Genomic DNA, 15,626 nt, shown 5'->3' with positions numbered 1-15,626 from the left:
GTCAGCTGGGATAGGCTAATAGGATAAGCCGTTATGGTAAATGAATGAATGAAAAATGAAAACACAACAATACTTATTTTCAGGTAATTTTAAATTAATAAACACATTGTTATAAATGTTACAAACCATTTCTGACAATATATCCTACACACTGTACCTTCAAGTTGGACATTTATGTTTTACTCCTTCATCGTCTTTTTCACCTCGTCACCTCTTGGCCCCCACGTACATGGAAGTCAAAGGTGTGAGACACCAGCCCAGTTGTGTGCTGTCTTCCATGGACAGGCATTTGATCACATTAAGCTCACAGACATTCATTATTCATTCAGTGTCATGTGGAATCGTCTCAAGAATAATAATTTCACCTCTGTGCTATTGTTATTAACAGCAGTGTTTCATAATGTTTTAATTACCCCGAGGAAATACACAGAGAAATACAAGCATCATAATTTTTTCCTTTCAAAAGAGGAAATGTGTCTCTCTGGCAGAACTCCATATTTTAGTAAAGCCTGAAAAGCATGCCTCTGAGCACTTCATTATATGCTTAGAAAGAATTTAATCCCCAGTATGACTAAAGAGATTCACTATGCAAACATATTTATGCTGAAATTTGCACCGTCGGTTCAGAGTGACTTACGTTGTTTGACAGGTTAGTCATTGTCAGGCAGGAAAATCACTGAAACCAGCACAAGCGTTATAAAAAGTTTTGTCACTTCAGGTTGCTTTAATGGGAAAGGAAGTGATGTTTTGTGTGAGTATAGTTCAGTGACGGTGCATGTGAGAAGTCAAACATGCTGACTACCTTTTCAGCAGGGGACAAATAGAGTGTCAAAAAGCAGTCTGGCAGCCGGGCCTGCAGCACACTCCCCAAGGACACCACCTCTCTTAAGAGGTAACCTCATTTATAAGTGATGGAACACCAACGCAGTGCCACATGTAACCAGGACCACACACACACCCACACACACACACTTACACCACTTAGGCTGTTGTGAACTTCTGATTGACAGCTCTGCGGGAAAAGCACTCTGCATATTGCTGTTCTCAGCCACTTTTGCGTACAGCAACACGTTAACCTGTGCTTTTCACACTTTGTAAACCAATAAAGAGGCTTTTCTACTGCAGGCAGCTTTAAATAACTCTTATGGGTGACGTGCATCACAAATTATCCTCCATGTGAGGAAATTCTGGTGCTAATAAAACGCTCAATTTTAAATCTGTGCAAACATGAAAAAAAGTATCAAACGCGTGTAGGGGAGCCTGTAAGAAATTGCATATTTCATGCAGTGCGCGGTATGTCCTCTGCATGATGGCATGAATGTATAATTTAGTCCCCAGTAGCCCTTTCACCACTAGAGCTTGGTAACCGACTCGTCAGCAGTTGCCACCTTGTTCGACAGGTGCAGAGGAGCATGCTGGCTAAATACACATGCCCTCATCTGAACGCCAAAATATTCAAATTCTAACATCATTACATAACCATTACATATACAGACACACTCATGAAGTCAATCCCTGAAACAAATTTAGTCAAAACACACACATGCTCATCACTTTCTCACCCTCTCCTCCATCTCTGCCTTTGTGCATTAATACATCACCCACCGCACATTTCCAGAACAAACACAGCCTTATTGTCTGTAGTTCTACTCATGTTTATTTAGCTAATACAACCTGATCCAGGCAATTCATCAAGCTCAGCTGGAGATAATACTTGCTTTGTGACACTGGCTCCGCTTCTGCTGCATGTGTGGCTTTTCCGCAAACATTGCTTGAACAATAACAAATCTCAAAGATAACCCGTAAGAACAATAACCAGGCAAATATTGGTTCTGAGGTATTAGACATCTGCTGGGTTTGGACTCTGGATCTGAATAAAGTTTACCTGGTGACATTTATTGTGATGAATTATTTTGTGCTTTATTGTCTGGCAGCAATATAGAATTTTAAGATCTTCAATAAATTGGAAAATTGTTTGCGTATTTATCGGTTCATTAATTATTATAGGGCTGCTGTAAATCAGACCTGCATCAGTAGTTGCAATTCATTATTAGTGTTTTGATTCAGTGGTTAAGTGGGGAAGGCTGATACTATAAGGCGGGAAAATACATGCCAAATATTTTAAAGTTTTGGAAGCTTTAAAAATATATTGTACAATTTACAAACACCTATCAAACTAAAACAAAACAAGTCATGTTAGCAGCTCTGTGAGGCTGTACCTTGGCAAAGCAGCGTTAAATGCTGACGCCAAAATGCTTACACTGACAATGCTAATATGCTGATGTTTAGCAGGTACAACTGTGGATGTAAAAAGAGAACTGGATACCGTGTTGGGCCCTGATCCTTCCTGTGAAAGTTGCTCCGAGGTTAATTAGGCTAAAAGAGGTTAACTTCCCAGGTATAAAATTACCCAGACCTTCCTCATCGTGGGGCCCACAGAGTAAGTGCACCAAAGACTTCTGCAGGTCGAGCCAGCTAATTTTCTGATGACCTCCACTAACTTGAATGGGGATAAAATCATCTTTTCATTCTTGTAGACCTTCAAAATGTCAGACTGAGAGTGTGACACTTAAAAAATGTACCCACTGATTCACAGATGTCTCCTTCACAATGTAGGTCTATGGAAAAGGGTATTTTTGGGCCCCCGGCACTATTTGTGGGGGCTTGGGTACAATGTTTGCCATGTTCACCATTTAAGTCTAAAGTGCATGGCACAGTAAAATAAGGGTGCATCCAACTCCATTTTTGCTACTTAAATAGTAACAGCAAATAATCTAGGCGCAAATTAATGCCCAAGGGGCAAAAGGGTTGTTTTGAGCCTCTTAATTATGGATGTGTTTTGGTTGTAATATGGATTCAATCAGAGTATCATTTCCAATTCCCTTTAAAAGCCAGGTGCACCTGCTGAGAGTAATGCAGTAAAAGCAGTACTGCAGCAAATACCGTAAGACGTTAAAGCAGCTAAATTAAAAATTGTAGTTATAAACTTGATAGGGCAAAAACAGAACTAAACTTTTAGCTTCTGTAACATAAACAAAGTTACACTGCTCATTGTGCTTAAATGCTAACAGTGTCTCTCTTAATGGAAAGTTGGACAACAGCTCTGCTCTGCTTTCTGATATATTCATATTTTAGAGAATGTTATCAATATTGTCCTCATCAATGATGTATTATGTCACCCTGCAACCCATTCGTACATTCTTGTGTGTGAAAAGCAGAGTGGATTAAGTGGCATTGTGAACCCGCCTATGTAGGTGCTTCTTATTATCTGAATAATTCATCCATTCATTCATTTTCCATAACCCCTTATCCTGTTTAGGGTCATGGGGCTGACAGCTGACACTGGGCAAGAAGTGGGGTCCACCTTGGACAGGTCACCACTATCACAGGGCTCACACTTGGAGACAGACAACCATTCACACTCACATTCACACCTACGGACAATTTAGAGTCACCAGTTAACCTGCATGTCTTTGGACTGTGGGAGGAAGCCGGAGTACCTGGAAAAAACTCACACTGACCCGGGGAAAACATGCAAACTCCACAGGATTCGAACCCCACCGAACCAGGAACCCTCTTCCTCCTATCTGAATAATGTGACCTTTGAATATACTCCAATGTTTCTGACTTCAGACCAGGGTTTTTGTTGGTCAATAGCACAGTTGTTTTCTGCTGCCTAAAAATAGTAATATGTCAACAATGCATCTGACCGCAGCTTAATGTAGGACCTGAATGCCCATAGGTGCACAGATAGGTGCAAGTACATTTGCTACTTTGAAAACATGGGTCCTAGCCATGAAGATGACAACTGCATCAGTCGGAAACTAGCAATGACAGTTGCACTGTGCGTTGCTTAACGCCTGGTGTAAGGAAGGGCCACTACTGTTTACAAGTATCACCATCTTTGCTCACAGTGTTAGCGTGTTAGCATGCTAACTTTGCTAATTAGCATTTAACCCAAAGTACAGCTGCTGCTGAACTTTTTAAGTCATTTACTTAGATATATTTTGACCTGATGATGGCACCAGATGAAATGTTACAAGGCAAGCTCACCAAAGTGATTAAAATTCACCCTGATCGGAATATGAATTTCTGTGCTAAATTTCATAGCAGTCCATCCTGTTGAGACATTTCACAAAAATCCAAAAATGTTGACCTCATGGTGGCACTAGAGGAAAAGTCAGGGGAAACTCATCAGGATCTGTCTGTAGATCATGAATCTTTTTGGGTTTTTTTTTTCATTGCAATCCATTCAGCAGTTGTTAGAATATTTCAATGTGGACCAACACACTGGTCAGAGCAGCTAGCTCTCAGTGACTCATCTATTTGATGTAATGTTCTTGCACATGTATATTTGCTTACCTTTTAAAATAAGATTTAAAATTCAATAATGCTAGCACGGCATCTAGAATAAACATTTTCTTTAGTCAAAGACCATCAAACAATCTCAGATGACAATTACTCCCTTGATAATAGTGCTGGTAGAAATACTAGTATAATCCTCAGTTAATGATATACCTTATCTGATAATCCTGCATGATAAAGATTCCCTGAGGAATATTCCTTAATCCCCACCATCAACAAGCAGGTCTTAGAGGTCGTCTTTATTCTATCCTTTCAGTTACTTCAAGAGAAAAAGCAGCAGAACACAAGTGGCAAAGAAAACAGAGTAATGGTTTGATAACTGGTAAAGCTACAGTGTGTTTTGTGCAGCTGGTTTGTTAAGTTTCTTTCTTTGTGTTGAAAGGTCAACCCTGCAAATTTGAATTGATGGCAAAGTTTTGGACATAAATGCTCTGTTTCCTCTAGTGGGAAGAAAATGTCAGGAAAAAGGCTCTTTTCATCATCATCTTGTAAAAGATGAAAAATCACATTTCACACTCTTTCTCCCTCCTAAATACAGCATCAAGCATCCAGCCACATTAACCTAAACTTATTGTGAGAGAGACAGCAGTATCGTGTTTGCTGCTTAATGTATTACTGCCAGCTCTCGTGTTACTACATGAGCTTGCCTTTTTCTCTATGAAAACATCAGGAGAGTCATTTGGTCACAAGGGGCAACGTCTTGCCTGCATTAGGAGACAGACTGGGTAAAAGCTCGCTCACCACACTATTTAAAGCCCTTTTGCAGTGGTGAGGAGAACATCCAGATTTGCTCAGCTCATCACAGAAATACAGTAAGTACATCATGTCTTCAACTTTGTCTGTAATGTTTAACTTTATTTATCAGAAGCTACGAGGGTGAATGAAACTGAGGAATGCTTTGAATACTGAGAGATGTTTTAAGTGTGCAAAATATGTTGAAGTTTAAAGCTTTAGCTGGTGTTTCACTTAAAAGTTTAAATAAATATATTTGATGTAGTTGGACTAGGATTAGATAAGTATTGTGTAGAGTGTGAGTTACATTCAACAAGTGTCCATGTTGAGTGCAGCAACAAACTTCTTATCAAATTTGCTCTTAATTCATTTGAGCTAATCATTTATTTATCAGTTGATACATTAAGTTTTATAATTATTTTATTATTTAATTTTTATGTTCCACAGTAGTAATAGTCGTGTGACACCTTAATTTTCATCATAGTTTTTTCACTGTAAAAATCTATTTTTATTTAAAATTAATAAATAAATAAATTAATTAATTAATTTAATTAAAATAATTTATGTAAATCTATTATTAAACTCTGATTGTTTTAGGTTTTCTACGGTAATTAAGCTTTTTTTTAATTAATTTAATAAGCAAACATTTACCCCATATGTGTCAATAATACTGCAGCCTGTAAAATATAAACAATATAAGACTAAACTTGCAAATCCTTTGCATGCAAGGATCTTATTGATAAATGTAATCAGATCCCCAATTTGTTCTTCAGCTGCTGAAATGTGTTTACCAGTGCCCATTAGTGCACTTCCTGTACGCTTCTGCAAACACGAGTGGCAGGCTCGGTTACAAAAAACACAATGACACTTATTTACCACTGCTGCTCGGAAACGATGGGGAGGATGACATACAGCAGGTCATTATCAAATTAGAGGAGACCGAGGCTGCAATGTGCGGGTTTTTTTACTGTAAAAGCGAAGTCCCATCTGGACTACAGAGGAGATGAAGTGAGGTACAGTAGAGGCATTCACTGAGAATCATCATTAACTTCACATTGTGGTGAAGACTTAAGTGCACATCTGATCAAAGTATAAGCAACACTGAATTATTGATGGATCATGATGGGAACATTTTATCAACTGGAAATGTTTTTGCAGTGTCTTATTACAAACATCTGTAACATCTCAATAGTCCTCATGTGTACCTATGTAGAGTCCCCTGAAGCACATGTTGGAGTACGAGCTACGCTTCTACTATATGATTATTTTCCTTAATTTACTGGTTAGAAAAATCTATTACTAATCTGCAGGGCTGCCTGAGGAGAAGTTAATTAAATTGATCGCCACGGTGACCACAGCTCACAGAGGTTAGAGTTAACTATTGATCCATAGAGAGTCTTCCTGCTCGTCTTAAAGGAGACAGATTAAGGCCCTGTTAGAACCTCCATCCAGGTGAACTGACCCATGCAGTATTGTTTGAATGTTTGAACACTGTAAATGAAGTGAGCAATGGAGACAAAATTTAATTTCCATAAAAAAATGACTTCCATCCACACAGGGTAAAACTTAGCCGCTGTTTTGACCTGAGAAACAACTGTGATCAGTCACGGTATACACCAAAGGACTGCCGCCGCAACGTAAGGTCGAGGGGGTTTTCCAATGAGAATTCTCCGTAGTAATTTGCTCACCAAAAAATATCATTTGTTGTTTGGCCTTTTGATGTGACTGAGGGCCTCGTACGATACAATTACAAGGTCTCTCTCAATCTCCCTCGCCCAGGATCTCACCCAAGGACACCTGGGACTGACTCAAACAAGCTGCCCCCCAGCTGCGAGGAACATAATTGCTTTCTTCAACAGAACAGCTTCAACCTCCAAACACTCGGCGGAACTGAATGCCCTTCCGGGTAAAGACAAAGTCATCTGTGCCCGTATCCCCTCATGTCGAGAGGAGCCTATGGCTTAAGGCGTTATCTGCCCTCTCGGTCATATAACACTCTGTGTTCTTGTAGCTTGTAAAGTAGGCTTTATATACTCCATGATTGAGACTGCAGTGGATTTGTTTTCTGTTTCAGTAATTTGCTGTTGCCTGCATGCAGATATGTGCATTCATGTGTATGTGTGTGTGTGTGTGTGTGTGTGTGTGTGTGGGTGGTATGTCTAGACACGTGTCATTGCTGTTACCCTTCATGTCTCCACTGAGGGTCGGTTGAGTGATGAACTTCAGCAGGGAAGTGGCCCGACAGACCAGTTGTTATACATACGTGATAGAGGATGACGATCAAGCCCTGGCAAGACTAAATGTATTTGAGGTGAGGCTGTCACCAAACTGTATGATTTTTATTTATTTATTTATTCATATATTTTTTCTCTATTCAACAAGGACAATGCACATCTTCTTAGCTGCACCAATTAGCGATAAGCTAATTAACATCTGTAGTCCCTCGGCAGGAAACAGGGAATCTCAGTTTCTTAATTTCTCATGTATTAAATGACAAAAGTCAACAATAAGGCATTTTAAAAATGATTGATTGCTGAACTGGCTTACACAGCACAGGCCCAGGGGCCCAAAGTGTAAGGGGGGGGCCCTCACTTGCGTAAGTGTCTCAGTGTAAGTCAGTCTCACTCCAAAGTCATCGAAAACTGGCACTTGGTCAGTGACTTCCTGTGGTAGACACCTACAAAAAAGCAGTCCTTTTACATCAGCATGATGTGCATTCGGTTGCAGTTATTGTTTGACGGTACCCAGCAGCATTAGGGGGAAACGTGGTGGGACAACAACGTAAATAAAGCCGGCAAAAGTCCGAGGAGGGTAGGCTGGAGGGGTGGTGGATGGGTCCAAGAACCACTGACTTTCACCCAGGATGCCAGTGTTCACTCCCCGTATGATTGTAGAGTCAAACCCCTGAGACAGAATGCGAACTGTATATTTCCTGTGAAAACGGAAGTGTATTCTGAAAATTGACAATGCATGTAAGAGGCTGAAGTTGTCCCAGAACCCCAACAGTCAACGCACCCAGGGTCCCTTGCACGTCATATCTCAACACGGAAAGTCCATGACCAGACGTCGATATGTGACGAGGTTGGATAGAGAATGTGTTGCCAAGTCTCACTCAAATTAACATGTACTGACCAGGGAGAGATTCAAAACAACTACAAAAAAGTGCAAAGGAACTCCAAAGAGACACAAAACTACTACAAAAAGATGCTTAACAGCTATAAAGTGTGTGTGTCTTGCTCCTGTGTAGGAGAAATGAGGCAAGCCTTTTGCATATCTGTGCCCGGTGGCCCATTGTCTGATAATCCTGATTTTAAGACATGGTGTCTCTCTTCAAGAGTGTTTATATAACACCCCGTCAGTAATCCCAGCCCTGTGTAACCTTAAACAAAGTCATTGTGAAGAGCTGAACAGAGACCAAATGACATCTCAAGTGTTGTGTAATACTGTTATGAGAGTCGTAGTATTTAAACTGGCCTGAAAGTTTAATAAATAGACGTTACGTCATCCTTGAATTACTGCAGCAGAAACAAGACACTGTTAATGCCTATGAGCATTAATGAGTATTAATTCTCACTATCATGTTATCTGTGAGGAAATCAGAGACGCACTAATGGAGACGTCTACATGACTAACAGGGTCTTCTCATCTCCTCACTCTGCTTCTGTAATATTACTTTACTATTTAGTTGGCGGAGAAGGGCGACCTGGCTCTCCTGGAGAACCTGGTGAGGAAGAGCCCAGAGGTCCTGAGTGAGAAAGATGAATGTGGAGCTAGTCCCCTTCATCATGCCGCTGCAGGGGACCACGTCACCCTCATCCAATTCATCACCACTGTCATAGACTCACAGGGTAGGCATGCCTCTGTCATCGATCATAAATTGCACTCCAGCACAGGTAAAATATGCGTGTTGTGTATTTCCATAATTCTTTAAGTTGCTGTAAAAAGCGATATGTCTGATAGGTCCTGAGTTCGGTTAGAGTTGACTGCATCTATATTCATCCTTATGTAACTGCATTTGTGTGTGTGTTTGCATGTGCTCTCCCAGATCTGAACAGCTGTGATGAGCACGGCAACACGCCCTTACACTGGGCAGTGGAGAGGAACAAGGCAGAGAGCTGCAGGGCTCTTCTGGACCTGGGGGCCGACCCCAACATCCTCAATGTGGGCCTCCTGTCCCCTCTGCACGTGGCTGTCAGCCAGGGACACAACAACCTGGTGGAGGTGAGGAAGACAAAAGTGTCCCACTGAAATAACAATTTATATGAAGTGGGTTTGCCCCTGTGGTTTACTTACCGTTACACAACATCATGCATAGATACTGATGATGTGAAAGTGCTTTTTCCTTGTCACAGGAGATGACACTTAAAGGGATAGTGCACCCAAAAATGAAAATTCAGCCATTATCTACTCACCCATATGCCGTAGTGATCCAAGTGTCCTGAAGCCCCAACATAAAAAGTTGTTTGGAAAAAAAAAGAGGCAGTTAGAGCTAGAGGCTACAATGAGGCTAAAAAGAGTTCAAATGACGTTTTTCCAAACAACTTTTTATGTCGGGGCTTCAGGACACTTGGATCACTACGGACAAGCAGTATGGAGATATTTTGTGGTTTCAATTATGTGTTTTTGGACGTATGAATCTGGGGCGCCGTAAGCCTCCATTAGGTGGAGTTGTGTTGCTACCCCCTCTCACCTTGGATCTCCGTAAGTGTTGTGAGGACTCTAAAACTTCACCTGAGCCTCCATCGGCACATGGGTGAGTAGGTAATGGCTGAATTTTCATTTTTGGGTGCACTATCCCTTTAACACTAATAATTATTTGTCTTTTGTGATGTAACATTCAGTTCAGGATTTTTTGTTTTAAAGGACTATACAAAAATTATTAGGGTGGGTGGGAGTCTAAAAGGGGACTGTCATTTTTATTTTGCTGAAGGGATGGTGTCCAAACCTTACGAGTCATTTATTTCTGTTCCCGAGATGTGATGTAAAAGTGTTTTTGCAGATTATTATGATGTGATGATACCCTATGACCTTTTGGATATAAAATGTCACCACTTATCCTTTTAGACATTTGTGTTAAGTTTGGTCACAATTAAAGTATGAAATCTTGAGTAATAGCCAAAAACATGTTTCGAGAGGTCACAGTGACCTTGACCTTTGACCTTCTACCACCAAATTCTAATCAGTTTCTCTTCTTCAGTCTATGTGGACATTTGTGCCATATTTGAAGAAATTCCATCAACGTGTTTGTGAGGTATCATGTTCACGAGAATGTGACGGATGCAGGGTCAAAGTGCCCTTTGACCACCAAAATCTGATCAGTTGACTTTTCAGTCCATGCGGATGTTTGGGCCGAATTTGAAGGAATTTCCTCCTATTAGTGAAATACCATGCTCACGAGAATAAGACAGATGCAAGGTCACATTCACCTTGACCATTAATCTATGGCCAATAATATATAATCAGTTCATCTGACTGAGTTACTTTCGTGTCTCTGATAGGCCCAGTGTGCCAATTTGTTTTATCATCCTGACTTCCTTCTTCATAAAAAAGATAATGGGTTTCTAAAAAGGATATTAGACAATCATATTATCATACCACATCTTTTAGAGCACAAGGACTTGTCACTTATAGCAGCGCCGCTGAACCCTAAAGTCAACTGACAACTATTTACGTATCCGACAAAACCTGACTCAACTGTCTACTTGGAAAGACCTTGTCCCGCCGTCCCCATAGCATCTGGCTGCTGTCCACAATCTGACACGGTTGCAGTACGGTGGAGGATAAAGGAGGCAGGCGTATCTGTGAGAGAGATGAGGACAGAAGTGTGATGGAGATCACTGTTCAGTTTTTATCTGTGCACCCCTGCAGCTGCTGCTGTCCTACAGTGCCACAGACTGCAATCTACAGGGAGACCTTGGGAACACCCCGGTTATACTTGCCTGCTCCATCAATAACTGTGAGGCTCTCAGCACTTTGGTATGTACAAGAGTGATGCATTCAGACTCATGTTTTCATCCTGCTGCACTGTCTTCCTGCACCATCAGTAAAGGATAACTGTCCATCTGCACAGCACAGATTATGTAGCTGTTCTTTATACTGTCTGCCAGCCCTCTGCAGCTTTGTCTCTGACAAGAGAATTGTGTCTTGTTTGTCTTTCTCTCCATCCATTCTTCTATCTGTCAAAGTTAAATCATGGAGCCCGGCTCTGCCAACAGAACAAGCTTGGCCATTTCCCCATGCATGCAGCCGCCTTCGCAGGTGCAAAGAAAGCCATGGAAGTGATCTTGAAGGCCGGTATGACAAAAAGATTGATCTATCATCAAAAATTTAAAGTGCTGACAAAAATGAAAAAGTTTTTACAAGGCCAAACAGCACATTAAACTGATAGATAAGAGGAGAGTTCACCTCAGCCCCCGGAGACATTCAGCAGAATGTGCTACTTTGTACACAGGCCAGATGCCACACACTGACAGTGTGTTTATCCGCAGTGGGAGGTCTGCTTGGCAAATCTTCTGTTGCTGGAGAAAGGTTTAGTCAGAGCACAAAATATTTATGACATTTCTGTAATTGCTCAGCAAGGGAATTAATGGGTATTCGCATTCTTGTGCTGTTTGGTAATTTACACAGACAGCCCACCATAAATGGACACAATTACTCATAACTTCCTTCCACTGAAAATAACAAAGAACCCTAATATTACAGCCAAAGAGGGAAGGTACTAAATGAGAGCCCTGCAATTGAAATTCGCTTGAAAGCTTGTCAGTGATATAAAACAAACAAGCTTATACCAACAAGCATTAAAACCTTTGTGGTGAGCCTTATATGTATTCAGCCCATCAGTCACAGTTGAAACAGTTGATTTAATTCTCTGCTGGCAGGAGAGAAGTTAGGCCACCAAGCCGAAGTCCACATCAACTATTTAGACAAGTCCAAGAGCAGCCCGCTGCATCTGGCCGTACGTGGGGGGAATATCGAGACCATCCGTCTCTGCATCGCCACTGGGGCCAGAATTGACCAGCAACAGGTACTGACATCACGAATCAAAAGAACAAACAAAACATGTGAATCTCTGCACTGCGTTTTCCATTAATCTGCAAACTGGCTGTTAAGAAGGGAGCACATTCATTTGGTTGTTGCCACTGTTTTGTCAACCACTAAAGCCTAATTGCTCTCCAGCTGTCTATTCCATGCTTTGTCAGATTTGCATTGTGTTTTAATGTCGATCTCATTTGCCTACACCTGTAAAGCATTTGCCCCAGTAAAGGGTCTCTGTACTGTGAGAGCACGTCAGACTTATTCCACCCATCTGGGAGTGATCGTTATGTCTCGCTCTGGGGTAGTGGCCAGAGCTACAGCAGGAATAGGGAGCACAGTAATAACTTGGCTTGGCTAAATTGATACAAATTACCTCCACTTACACTGTGGAGCTGAGAGGAGCAATCACTGGCCTCCTCCTGCCAGTCCTGGTTATCTCATTATAGGCTTGTGTTACAGCCCCCAGTGTTCAGCCAGTAAGTCCGGGAGATACTTTGCTGATGTTACACTGGGGGAGCGTACAATATGTATGTGTGTAAGTGTGCATGCATGCATACTAATTGCTGTGTGTTTTTACATTCTGCTCTGTCTAACTCAGTGTGTCAAAGCGTCTCTGCGTGGAGCAGACATAATTTGTGTTTGCAGAGCTTGTGAATATTCATTACATTGATTCAGAATTCATCAGTCATAATGAAACTGTGTTTGTTGCTGCTCAGAATGACAGGTCCACACCGCTTCATTTGGCCTGCACCCAGGGTGCTACTGAGGTTGTCAAACTGATGCTGTCCTCTTTTGACCAAGTGGAAGACATCATCAACCTAACTGATGGGGCGTGTCAGACCCCCCTGCACCGGTGGGCATTTGTTTTGATATTATACATTTATTTTGACAAGCTGGTCTTTATAGCTGAGCTTAGAGCTTTCCATTTATGACTTACAGGAATAGTTTGACAAATATACCTGTTTGTTTTCGTGCAGAGAGTTAGCTCGATAACATAGGTCAGAGTTCTGCACTGGATCAGGTACCTGCAGGTAGAGCCCTGCGTGGCACTGTTTTCCCAATCCCGCTCCTGTTGGATTTCTGATCATTACCGTCCACTCCCGCAGAGTCAGCTCCCTCCTCCATCCGTAAACAGTCTGACCATACATGTCCACCAATAGACTAAACACAGTGATTATCAATAGAGAAGACAGTGAAAATGTTATTTTACTGAGGGAAAGATATGCTTACCTGTCATATATAAATTATGTTCTAGTGCAGTGGCTCCCAACTGGTCCGGCCATGGGGTCCAAATTTCTACTACTCATTACTTTAAGGTCCACACAGTTTAATATATGCAGTGTCAAACTTGCATTTGGCCATGTCATTGAGCTACTTTGCTGTCCCTGCCAAATATCTGTTGGTTAGTCACTCACTCAAAGCAGGAAGCGGCACTTCAAATTAAAAGCTCTGCACCGGAAATTCACTGTACTTCAATATAAAGTGTGTTTTTTACAAAGCTGACATGTTCGTGAATTCCTTGCGGTCCATTCTGAATGGACCCGCAACCCACTTTGGGACCGTGACCCACCAGTTGGGAACCGCTGTTCTAGTGCATAATTACCATCATAATTACAATCACTTCGGTGTCTCTGGGAATCAAAGAAATTCCATAACAATTCCGATTTGCCTTGCTTTTCTTTCGTATTCTAATGTCCTGCTTTTATCCTCTTTTCCGCTTATTTCATTGACGTCTCCATCCTTCACCTTAAGTAATCTATGGGACCTGCAACTTTTTTTCTTTTTTTTTTTTTTGACCGCCTGCTCCCACCTGCAGCAACAATTAAAGCGCCTGTTCACCAAAAAATTTGTGCTGGATCCTGCGGGACTCTCAGGATCCTAATCCCAATGCATTCCTCTACCTGCAGGTATCCACTGAATATTCCCAAAACATGTAAAATGATTAAAAGAATAAAAAGATTACTAGAAATAAAATACAGAAATTAAAAAAAAAAAAGACTAAATGAGTGCCAGGAGTGGTGAGAACAAAAGTAATCACAGCTTTCCAAGCTGGCTTTGTGGATTCTCAGCAATGTCTGCCTGATCTCACAACTGGCAGACTAAAATATGCAGAGGATGTTTGACAAATATCTAACTGACTGATAGAAATAGTGCACTACTATGGATATGTGGATGCATGATTACCAGAAAATCAGTCACCTTTGTTTGACTTAACATCACATCAACAACAACTGGAGCCGACTAAGCAAGTGCTTTGCACATCTGGATGGGACAGGACAAAAGGCAAAATAGCAAAACTGCAAAAGGTTGTGTTTAACCCCATGGGTCCTAGGCCTTTTGGGGGTATTTTTACTGCCTCTACTTTTAAGCTCAAATCACAGTCATTATAAAGGCTACATACATCTTGGGGTTTTTTTTTCAGGACAATCTGGGCTAACCAGATTTGCCATCATTTCATGTCCTCCTATGTGCCTGTATTTTATATTAATTTTTATATCAATGAAAAAAAAAATCCGTATGACTAAATTCTTACATTTTTACATGTATCTCACCATAGCAAGTTGGAAGTTGACATATTCTGCCATATCTGAAGAGGGGAGACTCTCTGGAATCTGGCATTATAAGAACCATGATGGTGGGACATTCTGTCACTTCACAGCTGTCCAAAACATGTGGTTTGTGCCAGGCGGACATGATTGCCAGTATTTTTTCATTATTGCAAGAAATTCCATTGACTCATTCACAAGTCAAAAATGTGTTTTATCTGAAAGAAACATGCAATATTTACATCTAAGATAATAGAAAAATAGTCAGTGGGGCAGGTCGTATCTGAGTAGAGATAATTAGGGGTTATTGTACATCTCCACTGCTGGGCCTTCTGGGTGCAGGTGTTTGCAGGTTTGAAAAGCCATCCAAGATCCATGCAGGACTCTGCTTTCGACCTTTGTATTTTGTTCAGATTAACAGGGATCCCGCGGGTCATGGAAAACCTGAAAAAGTCATGGAATTTCACAATCATGTTTTACAGGCCTGGAATAGTCATGAAATTAGTAAAAAATAATCGTTTAAAGTTTTGGAAAAGTCATGGAAATTTTTGTTTTGTGTAATGAAATTGTAACAGTAATCTTTCGTGGCTGACCCTCCACGTAATGGAAAATTCATTTTCTAAAGCTGATGATGTAATGTTGCTCTAATATGTGTCGATTTGTGACGTTTTGCTTACCATCACATAGGTTTTTCAATTTTCCTGCCATGTTCCACCTCTCTCTTCACGAATGCTCGATAGCTGAAATTATGTTTCAGTAGAGATTGAATCTGATACATTAGAAAAACGCTGGTGGGACAAGGGGACAAAATGCTGTTAACAGTCCTTGAAAAGTCATTAAATAGTTTTGAAATTTTGTCAATGAAAATGTGTGGGAACCCTGAATTATACAAATGAGATAAAACACATTAATTAGTGAGCTTTAGAGGTGCTGGAGGTGGATTTTGGT

General features: G+C 41.0%; 1 protein-coding gene across 1 annotated transcript in view; it reads left to right on the top strand.

Moving 5' to 3' along the window:
• The first annotated feature begins 5,055 nt into the window (after positions 1-5,055).
• trpa1b (transient receptor potential cation channel, subfamily A, member 1b) overlaps positions 5,056-15,626 on the top strand; it is a 32,430-nt gene continuing 21,859 nt past the window's right edge. The window contains exons 1-9 of the mRNA XM_033638858.2: positions 5,056-5,177; positions 6,877-7,003; positions 7,261-7,408; positions 8,783-8,945; positions 9,143-9,318; positions 10,966-11,073; positions 11,283-11,391; positions 11,976-12,121; positions 12,849-12,985. Coding sequence (XP_033494749.1) covers positions 7,313-7,408; positions 8,783-8,945; positions 9,143-9,318; positions 10,966-11,073; positions 11,283-11,391; positions 11,976-12,121; positions 12,849-12,985 — 935 coding nt within the window. The 5' untranslated portion in view covers positions 5,056-5,177; positions 6,877-7,003; positions 7,261-7,312. The remainder of the gene's footprint in view (positions 5,178-6,876; positions 7,004-7,260; positions 7,409-8,782; positions 8,946-9,142; positions 9,319-10,965; positions 11,074-11,282; positions 11,392-11,975; positions 12,122-12,848; positions 12,986-15,626) is intronic.

This window comes from Epinephelus lanceolatus, chromosome 20, assembly GCF_041903045.1.
Source record: "Epinephelus lanceolatus isolate andai-2023 chromosome 20, ASM4190304v1, whole genome shotgun sequence".
Lineage (NCBI taxonomy): Eukaryota > Metazoa > Chordata > Actinopteri > Perciformes > Serranidae > Epinephelus > Epinephelus lanceolatus.
This window is presented reverse-complemented; position numbering and strand designations above follow the sequence as displayed.